General features: G+C 39.0%; 1 protein-coding gene across 2 annotated transcripts in view; it reads right to left on the bottom strand.

Annotated features, from left to right (window-relative positions):
• Positions 1-13,568, bottom strand: part of adcy1a (adenylate cyclase 1a) — a 68,207-nt gene extending 54,639 nt beyond the window's left edge. The window contains exons 1-2 of one of the 2 annotated variants that reach the window (XM_065257298.2): positions 12,164-13,568; positions 8,105-8,254 (exon numbers count right to left, since the gene is read on the bottom strand). In XM_065257298.2, the coding sequence (XP_065113370.1) occupies positions 8,105-8,254; positions 12,164-12,793 (780 nt within the window). In that variant the 5' untranslated portion in view covers positions 12,794-13,568. The remainder of the gene's footprint in view (positions 1-8,104; positions 8,255-12,163) is intronic. The other variant, XM_065257299.2, reaches the window with a different exon arrangement.
• Positions 13,569-14,030: the final 462 nt, after the last annotated feature.

A 14,030-nucleotide genomic window follows, 5' to 3' on the forward strand; every position in this document is an offset into this window, starting at 1 on the left:
TAAAGTGCAAAAGACCACAAACTATGCGCAAAACTACTGAACTTCGACCGCGGCGTGAGCGCAAGCTGAGCTCCGCTGCGCTCGCTCTTTGCTTGACGCAACAAACCGCCCTCGCGCGGCGCAAGCCATTGAAATGAATGGGTTTCATAGCACAGCGCAATGAGCGCATCCTAGCTTTAAAAAAGCCGCTTTACCATAATCACGTCGTAATGCTGTTAACGGTCTATAGCCACACTTCACATTTAAGCTTATGTAATTTAAAACAACGCTAACTTACCTTTAAAATAGCTAAAGACAGCATGTACAAACATTAAACTTCCATAAAACAGTGTCCTGTAGATTTGTAAATTCCACCTCGACCTCTAATGTCTGAGTTTGAGCCAGTCTGTGTTTGCATGAAGATGAAGCAGGCGGTGCTGGTTCGTTCTAAATGTTCTAATATCCATATTTTACACGTTCCATAAAATGCCGCGAAAAAAGACGTTGCTAGTATCAAGTCACAAATATGCTTAAGCCTGATGATGCATGAGACCCGGCAATACAACCAATCAGAGAAACTGGTCTATTTTAATAAAAGAAAACCTATATCAACTATTTTTTCCTCATTTGATTACATTAAAAGTCATGAAACATTCAATGTTTAATTTATTTTAATTATTCTTGATATGTATTAAATTTATAAAAAACTTTGTAGGGGGGGCACAACAACCTGTTTGGTCGGGCACTGCCCGCGAATGCCCCCCCTTGACGCCGGCCCTGCCCACTAGTAATTCCTTTAGAATGATGTAGTAACTGTCACCGTTAATCCGTGTCATGTCTTGTCTCTGTTCGGATTGTTGTCACCTGGACATTCATTGATTAATTACCTGCCTCATCACACCTGTTTGTCATTTAGTCTGTGTGTATATATACTCCTGCTTTCTGTTTGCTCACTGCTGGATCATTGCCATTACTTCCCTGTCTGTTCCTGTGTTGGATGTTCCTGTTTTACCTGCAGTTGTATCTTACTCGTGTTTTGTTTCCTGTTTTTTATTAAATGTTATTTATTTCATGTGAACTCTGCATTTGCGTCCTCACTCCCGTACCAGTTTGTGACAGTAACACTTGAGTCATTACTAGTGGGTTACCATGATTTTCAATTTAGAATACTGATCCAAAGAATCTGTAATTACTTTACAATGATGTAGTAAAACTTGAAATATTAGTAGCGGGTTACCGTTATTCATATAGTAGTTAATGGAAAGCTAATCTTAACCCTTGTGCCTTGTTCCAATTCACTACCCTTTCGTGTTGTTAGCGGCCAAAAAAGGCCACTAAATTAAAAGGCTATAAAAATGTATCAGATTAATATTTTTTTCAAATTTTTTTGCATAAATCTGTTAATCAACCTCAGAACTGATCAAAACTACCAAATGTTTCCAAAAATTTCATGATTTTAACTCTTTAATTGCCAAGCTCATAAGTGATGCCACTGATTTGAGAAAAAAAAACACAAAATCACTGATTTTCAATATAAAAAGTGATTGTGGACTGAATTTTTTTTCACCCTTTTCACAGTCTTGGGCATGCCAAAAATTGGTAAAAACATTGGCTTTGATGCATTTTTTGTTTTTGTGCAGCATCAGATTAAATTTTTTTCTCCCTCATTTATTGTTTGTGGCCATTTTTTCCCCATTGACTTCCATTATAACAACATTTTTTGATTGCAGAGCCATGACACCTTATTACCATGCATTTTTGATTCTTTGTGGTTTTAGTTTTTGCAAAGAGGTAAAAATTGTCATTTTTACTGTTGATCACCATGTGGCACAATTAACCCTTTAGTAGCCTGTGCAAAAAAAAGAGCTTGAATTCTGGATTGTACATTGAGTTATATGGACTATAACAGCATGAGAGAGAGAGAGAGAGAGAGAGAGAGTGCGCGTGCGTGCGTGCGTGCGTGCGTGCGTGCGTGCGTCTGTGTGGAAAAATCTGTAAAAAATCTTCTCTTCATCAGATTTATTAACAACATTTATTATGAACCAAAATGCAAAAACAACTTCAAATAAACTGAACAATGAAGCAAGAGTAGAGGATGGATGGAGAACTAAACAATCAAACTAATTTTTTGGTGTGTATATGTGTACGTGTGTGTGTTCAGTCTTTTTAGCAGGACTTGCAGCATATTACTTGGTGCTCTCTGCAAGTGTGTCTACCACAACGGATACAAATGCTGACTATTCTTTTTTTGGTTCTGTACACCACTTGCATGTTCCCCTCTTCACTCCTGAGCTGCTGGTGCCTGCTGGTGTCTGTGGATTTGTGTCTAGAGGGACAGCTACAGGAGACTAAATCCCTCTCACCAGTGCAGCACTAACTGGTGCGCGAGGGAGGTGCTCTCTCCTCAATACTAACACTAACCCTACACACACACACACACACACACACACACACACACACACTCGTACACACACACACTCGTACACACACAATGGTTTTATAGTCCATATAACTCAATGTACAGACCAGAATTTATGCTCTGTTTTTTTGCACAGGCTACTAAAGGGTTAATGGTGCCACATGGTGATCAACAGTAAAAATGACAAATTTTACCTCTTTGCAAAAGGAAAAGGCACAAAGAATCAAGAATGCATGGTAATAAGGTGTCATGGCTCTGCAATCAAAAAATGTTGTTATAATGGAAGTCAATGGGGAAAAAATGGCCACAAACAATAAATGAGGGAGAAAAAAATTTAATCTGATGCTGCACAAAAACTAAAAATCCATCAAAGCCAATGTTTTTACCAATCTTTGGCATGCCCAAGACTGTAAAAAAGGTAAAAGAAAATCCAGTCCACAGTCACGTTTTATATTGAAAATCTGTCATTTTGTGTGTTTTTTTCCCCAAATCAGTGACACTACTTATAAACTTGGCAATGAAAGAGTTAAAATCATGGAATTTTTGCAAACATTTGGTAGTTTTGATCAGTACTGAGGTTGATTAACAGATTTATGCAAAAAAAAATGTGAAAAAAATGTCATCCGATACATTTTTACAGCAGTTTAATTTAGTGGCCTTTTTTGGCCGCTAACAACACGTAAGGGTAGTAAATTTGCCCACGGTATATTGATAAGTTTTTGAAAAATTTCAAAGCATTTTCTTAAAATATGTGTAAATATAAGATTTGTCACCAAAAATCAGTCCATTTGCTGAAACACAGAGAAAGTTGTGGCCAAATTAAGACAAAAAAATTGCAAAAATGGCCAAAAATGGCCCCAACAACAACAGGCTATGAGCTTGGATCCACACTGTAAAAAAATTCTGTAAAAATTACAGTATTACTGGCAGCTGGATGCCAGTAACTTACTGTAAATTTAAATTTATGTTATTTATTGACAACAGTTTGTTCAAAGTGAAATGAACATTAAACATTAACAAGTCTTTGTCTTACAGGATAAAAATATAAAATAACAGCCTCATGCAAAGCATTCTGGGAACCAAAAATCATCATCGACCTTTTTCTGTTTTTTCCTTTAGATTTTGTTTCCCAGAATGCTTTGCATGAGGCTGTTATTTTAGTTTTATTCTGTGGAGATAAGGATTTGCTAATGTTTAATTTTAATTTAACTTTGAACAAACTATTGCAGGTAATTAACATAAATTTAAATCTACAGTAAGTTACTGGCAACCAGCTGCCAGTAATACTGTAATTTCTACGGAATCTTTTTACAGTGCATGCATAAAACATATTTTGTTGACAGGTTAGTTAGGTTAAAAAAAACTCACTGTATAAGCATTTGGATGGTTGATGAATCTATAAGTTCCAGTAGTCTGCTATTACCGATTGATAATGTAAACAGTCTTGTGTATTAGTTTACAGTAGCAAACGTGTTAATGTATTGTTAGTCATTTTTCCTTCTTCCCTTTCCTTCTCAGATGTTCTTTGGGAAGTATGAAAAATACAGTAGTTACTGATAAGTTAATATCATTTAATAAAGTGAACTTCCATGTTCATCTGTGTGCTATTACTTACCAGTTTGTTAATCAGAGTTTTGTGTTAGTTAACAGTAGTTACTAGATTAATATTGTTTAATTACTCATTTATTCCTGTGTAGTTATTAATAATGGATCTGTATTCTAAAGTGTTACCGTAATTTTTTAGGGAAAATGTGAATAATTTCATTGCAGGCTGATTTGAGGTGTGCCTCTATATATTTTCTGCTTGCACTAAAGTGCTCCTTGTAAAAAAGTTAGTCTGGACTGACACTGACAAGACCTTTAAAATATTTTTGGGTGGGTGGGGGCACTTCAAATGTAGTCACTAGGGCACTACGTTGTGTTAATCCGGGCCTGATTATAATGCAGGCATAATGGTGATAAAAGCATGTATACCTTCTAATGTACTGTCAGATAAAAGCTTCTGCCAAATGCATAAATGTAAATGTAATAACAGTTACAATAAATTATAATACCTATTTGTGGCTATAACTTTTAAGAGTATGATAATTTAAAACATGTAATGAACTCAACAAACTAATATGTATACAGGTTGATTTACATTTTATTGTTTGTGGCTTTGTATAAAGTTGCATATGGGCTTAGGTATGACAAAATGTACAACATATACACACACAGTTATCTTTATATATGTATGTTTATCTGTAGGTTTTTTGTTTGTTTGTTTGTTTCTTGTGATGATTGGTCTTGTTTAATTTTGGTTGTTTTAATTTTGTGTAAAAGCCTAACCAGGGACAAGTGCTGCAAACTAGCTTTATGCTATATGCCCTATGTACACGGCATCGGTTGTCTCTGTGTAACGAAACTTAATGTATTGTCCCTGTTAAATAAACAAACAAATAAAAAAAAAACAAAGTTACCTAAGTTACAGTGTATTTTAAGTATAAGTTAAAATATATTATACGTTTCTTATCTTGACACTACATATTATATTCCTACCCAGTCTCACAAAGTTTCGTGATATAGTCACGTATTTTTTTTTATTCTTTTTTCGTGCTATTATCACGAAATTTCGTGTTTTTTCGTGATCGTATAACGAATTCCTGTTTTCGTGTGATTATCACGTATTGGTTACTCAACTGCTTTTTCCTATTTTTAAACCATTGTCGCTTCGGTTTAGGGTTAGATTTGGTGCTTGCATTAGACTGTCACTTTATATATTGGTTTATACTATTTTTTCTGATTTATTTTTTTATGTGTCGCCTGGCGTTAGGGTTAGAGTTGGGTTTGGTTAGGGATGTCATTTTATGTAAATCTAACCCTAAACCGAAGCGACAATGGTAAGAAAATAGGACAAAACAGTTGAGTAACCAATACGTGATAATCACACGAAAACAGGAATTTGTTATACGATCACGAAAAAACACGAAATTTCGTGATAATAGCACGAACAAAGAATAAAAAAAATACGTGACTATATAACGAAATTTCGTGAGACTGGGCTGTATATTCATACATCTTATGAGTGTTTTAATAGCTTAAAGTAAACGGACAAATACAAAGTCGTCTTATAAACATCCAGGCTTTCCAATGTGGTTGCAGGTGGTCTTTGCTTTAAGTAAAGCAAGTTATAAGTAAAGTTAGTATGGTGAATACTTTTTGACTGGTCATACTTCATAATTGCATATCCAAAAATGAGGTGACCCGCATCGCATCAAATAAAACAGCTTTCACAAGTCTCTCATATGAATATTAATACTTCAACAAGAAAAAAGTAACAAAAGCCAAATCATTTTTAAATTCATTAGTAACCTCTTTACCAGAAACCGTTCAGTTACACTAAACAACCTCTAACCCCCACTTATCAAATACATATACATGAGCCTTTCTTGCTGAATGTGCATTTAACACTAGTGTTCTCAAATTATAGATCTTCTGTATATGCAGATAGAAAAGATTACAGATGGGTTCATATCTCTGAACCGACTGAGCAGGCATGCGCAACAGCATGTATGTATATATGTTAGCGAGAGAGTTGTGCGCTACAGATTGGTGTGATGTATAGAGTGGGTGGTGTTACCTTCTATTCAGGGAGTTTGTTGGGTGGGAGGTAGATGAGTCATGTGCAAACAATTATAACCAATTTCAGTCGCTAAGGAACAAGGGGAAAGTGTCCTCTTTGCTTTAGTTTGTATGAGTGTGTTTTGCATCTTATGGCCCTCCACTTCATTTATAAATCACTTGGTAATTATCCACTGCAATCTACCTGGAGCTCAGCGAGGGAGATAAGTTATGCTAATGTTGCTATTTGATTCACATTCTTCTTCATTGATATATAATCAACAGTGACAACCAAAGTTGGAGCAAAAGAAAGTGGAATAGTAGAGGTTTGTCCAACCACTAAAGGTAAGTGTTTAAATACTGTAAGTGCACACGAGATCCAATATGTACATTCTGCACATAACGACAGGTACAGCAACCTGTTTGATCTGATTTAAGTAAAGAAGTCCTCTCTCTTTAAAGGACAAGTTCGGTATTTTACACTTAAAGCCCTGTTTTCAGATTGTTTATAATGAAATAGAACGGTTTTGACTGAAATTTCGACATATGCGGCTGCCCCGAGAATTTTCGAGTGTTTGTTGTTATAGATGCACAGGAACAATCCTTCCTAAAATGCATTAAACTTTCGTTTACAAAGACGTGAAACTCACTGAGTGGTCAGTGGTGTTCACTGATATGCTCACACAAAATCGCTGCAAAAGATGCTTTCCAACAGGTGTTTTACCATTCGTTGTAAACTTGTGGACCTATTTTTCCAAACACCTCACACCCGTACATTCTTCCGTTGAGAGCTTGAATAATAGACACTCCAGCCCAGGTGGTGGCGCTAATCCGCCATTGCCAATTGCAAGAATAGAAACAAAGTTCCCGGCGCGGAGTAATACCGTACCTCACAGCACATCTAATACAAGTCAATGGAGTTGGTAAAAACTACGATAAAACCTGTTGGAATGCGTCTTTTGCAGCGATTTTTGTGTGAACATATCGGTGAACACCCCTGACCACTCAGTGAGTTTCACGTCTTTGTAAACGAAAGTTTAATGCATTTTAGGAAGGATTGTTCCTTCACACATGACACTCCGAACACTTATGTAGAATTTGCGCCCCTCAGATCAGCAGTCATGAGCCGCCACTGGATAGTTCGGCCAAAAATGATATTAAACCCATTTTTACTCACCCTTAAGCCATCCCAGAATGCATATGTCTATCATTTTTTTAGATGAACACATTTTCTGTTATTTTAGAAAATGTTTTAGATCTTTCAGTTTATAAAATGCAAGGATATGGGGGCCACCTCCTTCAAGTCCAAAAATGTGCACCCATCTTTCACAAAAGTAATCCAAATGGCTCCAGGGGGGTAAACAAAGGCCTTCTGAGGGTAATCCATGCGGTTTTGTTGTAGAAATATGCATATTTAAAACAAAAGTAATTTTCGGTAATGCCGGCATCTTGGTCGCGTTCGCATTCAGATTAGACTGTACGCACTTTGCGGAGGGCATTTGTCATACGTCACTAAGAAAAGTGTGCTGACTTTACTCTTCACTACGGATTCTGACTGATACTCTCTCCTGAATGCAGAGGTGGCGTTACTGGAAGCTAGTTATTTTCGTTTAAAAGGATATTTTTACGACAAAACCGCATGGATTACCCTCAGAAGGCCTTTGTTTATCCCCCTGGAGCCAGTTAGATTACTTTTGTGATTACATTTTCTGGACTTGAAGGAGGTGGCCCCTATATCATTGTATTTTATAAACTGAAAGGTCTAGGACATTTTCTAAAATAACTCAAAATGTGTTGGTCTGAAAAATTGTATAAACCTTATATAAAAATTAAACTTTACCCTTACCTAACTACTGTTGTTGTCGTAGTGTATACATGTGTGTTGTGTGTGTACCTATGCGTATCTGCATATGATCGTGTGTGTTTGCAGAGAAAGCTTGACCTTTAAACTAGTCAAAGGGGAATGAAAGCAATCTTGCAAAGTAATTACCTGTCAAACTGCAACTTTAACTTGATGGAGAATTGAAATACCTCATTTCATCTGAATCAAGCAGCTTCGCGTTTGTTTGTGCGTTCATGTGTTTAAATTAATTGTGATATTCTGACCTGTTTTTCGTTTTCATCCTCTAGTTGCAGGCGCTGTTGGATGCAGTTCCTGGCCTGTAGAAAGGCCTTCCTCTGGGCACGCTCAGTGAAGACTCGCACAAACACGCCCGACAGATTCACACCAACCAGCAGCGCCGCATTCGCTACCAGCTACAAGCACACAGAGAGAAGATAGTTGGGTCTGTATGTGTGACTGAGCACAGGACCTGAGCACTTCTGTTTATTGAACCACACAGAAAGATTTTGACATTAAAACAACAATGGAAAAGAACAGACGCGAAACCCTCTTATTGCACATAATAAGCATTTTTTTTATCTTAATGGATATATAATACGTTCCGAGAGCATTCAGTTAATATCAATATCTCATTGTTGATGGAGGTGGCGTTTAGCTCCTCTTGCATCTGAGCTCTTCATTTGTTGCCTGAATACAAACTTTCAGTGATTGGAAGTGGCACGTTGTATAGCAGAGAGTGTAAACTTTGACATTGTGTGTGGTAACACATGAGGTTACTATTTGTGTGGATGTTATTGTGGGACATTTCTATAAACCATATATTGTCTTTGCTATATTTTAGCATCATTTTTAAAGCTGTATGTTAATGCACTACATCTTAAATTTTTTATATTATGCAAGGGCAGGTGGTGACTTCTTTTTTCGAGGGCGCTCGATGCGAAGTTTGTCACAACATGTATGTAGCCCGTCATGTGTGTGGTTCCTTTTTTCGAAATATGTGTTCTGCGCTTTGAGTGATCCTGTGTGCATCAAGTGTCTTGTCAAAATAAGTGCCTGCTGCAGACGCGTCTAAAGGGTTTTTGATAAAAGAGAAGCTCACGTTTGCCAGATACTCACATAATCTCCCGCGTAATCAGAGTTTATTGTTAAGGGAGTGTCTTGTGTGTATTTTGTGAACGTGAGCGTCTCTTTTATCATAAACGGTTTTGACGCGTGTGCAGCAGGCACTTATTTTGACAAAACACGTGATGCACATGGTTCACATGACGCAACAAACACATATTTTGAAAACATGAGCAACACACATGACACTCCGAACACTTATTTTGAATTAGCGCCCCTGGGATGAGCATTCATGAGCCGCCACTTATATTATATAAAATGAATGCCACAAACGTGACTTGAATGCAAAGGAGATTTTTGAAAAAATATGCACCCAAACATCTGCCATCATTAACTCATTCTTGCTAACATGTTGCTTCAAACATATATTAACTTCTGTTGTACAGTACATAAAGAAATAAAGAGAATGTTAGGGCAGAATATTTATGATTGACAGCATTCTCCAAAAACAAATTCAAAAAAGAAAGTGATCCTATAGATGGTTTTATTGGACACACTTGCGGTGTCGCGGTTAAGCTTTAGAACTTTACTTCCGGTTTAAGTTTTTTTAATAGTCTGATAGTTGCTAAACTGAACTCTTGAACAAATACCTAGTTGAAAATAACAAATGTTTTGGTTTCCTGTGTAATCTACGTGTTGTTTATTTTGCTTGTTATATAAATAAATTACTTTAAAATGACTTTGTTGTTATTTATTCTTACCGAAGTTTATAGGAAGTTACGTGTGTTCTATGTTTATGTTGTTACTGCTGAAACCGTTTATAGCTCAGTTGGTAACCCAGCAAGCATTGGCCATCATTTCACCAACTATAGACCCGATATAAGCCAGCTATGAGTAGCCAAAATAAAATAGAATTTGGTGGTTACACAACATTGCCAAAATAACTTGCAAGATGTATAATTTTCCACAGTGGCAGCTCATAACTGCTCATACGAGGGTCACTAATTCAAAATAAGTGTTCGAAATGTCGTGTGTTGCTTGCGTTTCAAAATATGTGTGTGTCATGTGAACCATATGCATCACGTGTTTTGTCAAAATAAGTGCCTGCTGCACACCCGTCAGAACCGTTTATGATAAAAGAGACGCTCACGTTCACAAAGTACACGCAAGGCACTCCCTTAACAGTAAACTCTGATTACGCATGAGATTATGCGAGTATCTGGCAAACGTCTGCGTCTCTTTTATCATAAACCCTTTAATTGCATCTGCAACAGGTATTATTTTGACAAGACACGTGATGCACACAGGATCTCTCGATGCACACATATTTTGAAATGATGAACCACACACATGACGGGCTACATAAATGTTGTGATGAACTTCGCATTGAGCTCCCTCGAAAAAAGAAGTCACCAACCGCCACTGATATTCCATCATGTTAGCAAAGTCAACAGTGATTACAAGGTGTTTGGTTACATTTATTAATTTTATTTCATTTATTTTTGGGCTATGATTACTAGACATTTATAAAATTTTCACTGACAGCCCAAATTGTGCCTTTGCTTAGCCTATAGTCTTACACACAATTGCTTGCTGGGTACATACTGACAAAATATGTAAATCAAGTCACTTTGGATTAAAGTGTCTGCCAAATACGTAAATGTAATGAAAATGTAAAAATCATTAGCATCAGCATTCAAAAAAAAAATTCTCCTTTTGATTAACAAAAAACATGCAGTAAACAAAGTAAAAGTAAAAAGATTATGGCTAAATTTAGATTCTGGCTAACCATTTAAAAATGTGACATGCTGTATTTCTGTTAGGTGGGTTGTTAGAAATTGAGAAATAAAGAGTAAGAAAGGTCAGACGTGGAGCTACAGTAATGTGCGGTAGAGAAGAAAACTCTGCCGAGAGGGGCACCGGGTTCACTTTTTTCAATCCATCTCGAGATGATAAACTCCTGAGCGAAGACTGACACAAACCCCCACACTAGATAGCTTGTGAATCTCTCTGGATTAGCCCCTGTGACTGAGAGAATAAGCAATTGACTGCCTTTGAGAGATGCCACTTCAAACAGGAGCCTATTAAGGGCTTTGTATTGTTCATTCATAGAGCAACAGAAAATTAGATTACTCAGAGTTCGTTCTGTTGGTCTATGCATTCTTTAAACAAGGCCTTTGTGAATGAAAGTGAAGGCCTTTTGCTGAATTGCTTAACGGAATGCAGACAAACTCTTAGGAATATTACAAATCCTCAGCAAGGTTACGAGGCTTGTAAATCAGGTGGCCAGCAGGGTCAATTGGTATTGATTGGGATTTATTGATTAGACAACACTATAAAACCTCTCCGAGTCATGTGAGAGAGAGAGGTATGACTGAGCATATATGGTGTTGCATCAAGGTTATGCCATCATGGTTTGTGCAGGAAAAAACTCATTAGCTCAGCATATGAACGATGCCACTTGTGTCTAGATGTGAAGTGTTCTTGAGGTTTGGAGCACAATAATGAAATACAGTATATTCTATGTACTGGTGCCCCATGTGATGCCCCTAAATGTTTTGATCTTTTTAGATGAGGTGATTTTAATGAGTTTATGTCTATCCTCTGTGCTTAAGGTCTTTGAAGCATTTTTGAATAGATTTTAGGCACTCCATCAATCTTTTCAATAAAATCAAGGCTCAGCAGGCCACCCTATCCAGTTCAGATCTCACAAGTTTGGTTTCTGATGGAAGCTTTAATTACTGTGTGAGCATATGTCACAAACACCATTTAACATCGAGCGAGGACGTAGGGAGCGATGTGAAACTGTCACAGAAAATCAGTGGCATAGAGGTGACGAGCTGTGTGCTCCATTAGCCACTTCTTAGCAAGAAAAACAAGTGGACGAAACAGGACTCCCTGTGTTTACAGCTTTGTTTTAATTTTATGTTCATATTTGATACAAAGTTTTAGAATGATTATAATAATATCTATGCAGGTCTGTTTTTATTCTGCTAAAAGGTTATTTGGTATAATTTTATTTTATTACTTTTTGTGTTGTGTTCATTGTGGATTCTCCAGGAGCTGTCCACCACCAGTGGTGCTGAAACCAAATTGGCCCTCCTGCTTCACTTTACCTGTGTGCACGTGCAGTGCGTGCGCGCTGAGCCTTTAATCTTAATGCGCAATGAAGCAAGTGAAAAACTTTGGGGTGTTCTCGTCATGATTATATCACACACAAATAAAGTAAAAACTGAAGAAAAGTTATATGACAAACTTACTGGTGTCCACATGAGGGGTTTATGGGCCGTTACCGACGTTGCCGTCACGATGAAATGGGAAGCAGCCACCAGGATGCCAAACAAAACAGCCAAGAGCGTCCTTACCGGTAGCAGAGAGTATGCAACGAACGTAACGAGCATCAGCTGCCAAACACCTTGCTCAGGTGTTGCGCTCCGCGCATCAGGCCCCTGCGCACCCTGCGTCCCTTGAGGTGCGCTGTGACCCACCACGAGTGGAAACGGGCAACAGAGAAGCGCGAAGGTGAAGCTGAAGAGCAGCGTGAGCCGCGCGATTTGTTGCAGCTGCGTGACCTGTAGATATTTGACGTTGGTGACGATAAATAGTGAGGTGAAGATGACGCAGTGGACCGGGTGCGAGCCCTTGGACACGGTGAAGCGCGAGCCGGCAGACAGGAGCTCCACCAGCGCCAACGCCGACGCGGCGAGGATGAGGATGGCCAGCGCTTTGAGCGTGGCGGTCTGCTCGAGCTTCAGGTTGTACTTATGAAAGAGACTCTCGAGCTCCTTGCAGTCAAACTCGTCCTCGCACGTGGCGGGCAGGCAGCGAGTTTTCCTCCGCCGTGCGCGGACTCGGGGAAACGCAACTTCCTCCATAGCGGGGCCATTCATACAGCCAGAGCCGAGCGCGTACTCTTTACAAATACCGCATGTCCAGCGCTTGGAAGCAGACAGTTTGCGATCCTCGAGACGAGCTCGTGCCACACGATCCCAGCGCTAGACTGTGTCTAATCCGCAGCGCGCACCACCATCCACAGGTTGGTGACTGTTGTGTGCAGCGCGGTGATGGGAAAAAGCGTAGACGACACCCGCCTCCTCTTTTCTCTCTCGCTCCCTCTCTCTCCTCCCTTCTCAAGGCGGTCTCCAGGGAACAGACCACCCGTAGCGGCGGCGTTTGTTCGGCCCCAGAAAGAGGTTAACATCGACAACGCAGAGTCGGGAGTCCCCTCTCCGCATCCCACAGCTGCATCTCAGCACCGCGTCCGGATCACGCCTGCGCAATATCAACCCGAGATTGAGAAACCAGGCACGTCTCGCAGACCTCAAAAAAGATAAGACAAGACAGCACGGCACTGACGGGGGCGCGTCTTAAATGGAAAGAAACGGCACACATACTGTATAGGACACTCGCCGGGCATGCTGACACTGTTTATTAAACGAGAAAACGATGCTTTACTTTTGACGCGCGAATGTGACACTTGATGTGAGATGAATAAAACAGAAATAACCCGGGAGATTCTCCCCACCGAGCTGATGCGCGGTTATAAATAGCATACAGATGAGAGGCGCGCGTCAGTGGCCTTTTAATTAAGCGCTTTAATTCCAGCGCGAGTCTTTGTTTGGAGTGCCGCTTGAGCGCGCGCCGAGTGCCGTTACCGATCCCGCGCGCGGAGCAGGTGTTGCGGATTACAGATCGCATTCATCTTTTATTCCCGCGCATCTGCAGCTTAATTGATTACCACCGAGTACCTAAGTGGATTTTTACGGTGGGACAATGAGGTTGAGGAGGTGTGCGTGCGTCTCCATTGATGATGAGTTTCTTGTACTCGTTTGGCTGGGGTTAATTGATGCGTCAAGAGAGCGATTTAGTCCCACTAGGACCATGAATCTAAAATAGTACAAGCAAATAATCTAAAAACAGTTTTAGATGACTTGGAATCAATACCAAAAAGAGATTTAAGTGAATTTATTTGATGAAAGCAGTGTTTCTCAACCGGCGGGGGATTTTAATATGACTTAAATTGTTTTAAAAAAAAAAAACTTTTCAATTAGCTAAACCAACTAAAATATTTCTCTGAGTTTTTTTTTTATGAATGTCTTTCTATTTATGGCAAGCAACTGCAAGCAA

This window comes from Paramisgurnus dabryanus, chromosome 12 (assembly GCF_030506205.2).
Source record: "Paramisgurnus dabryanus chromosome 12, PD_genome_1.1, whole genome shotgun sequence".
Lineage (NCBI taxonomy): Eukaryota > Metazoa > Chordata > Actinopteri > Cypriniformes > Cobitidae > Paramisgurnus > Paramisgurnus dabryanus.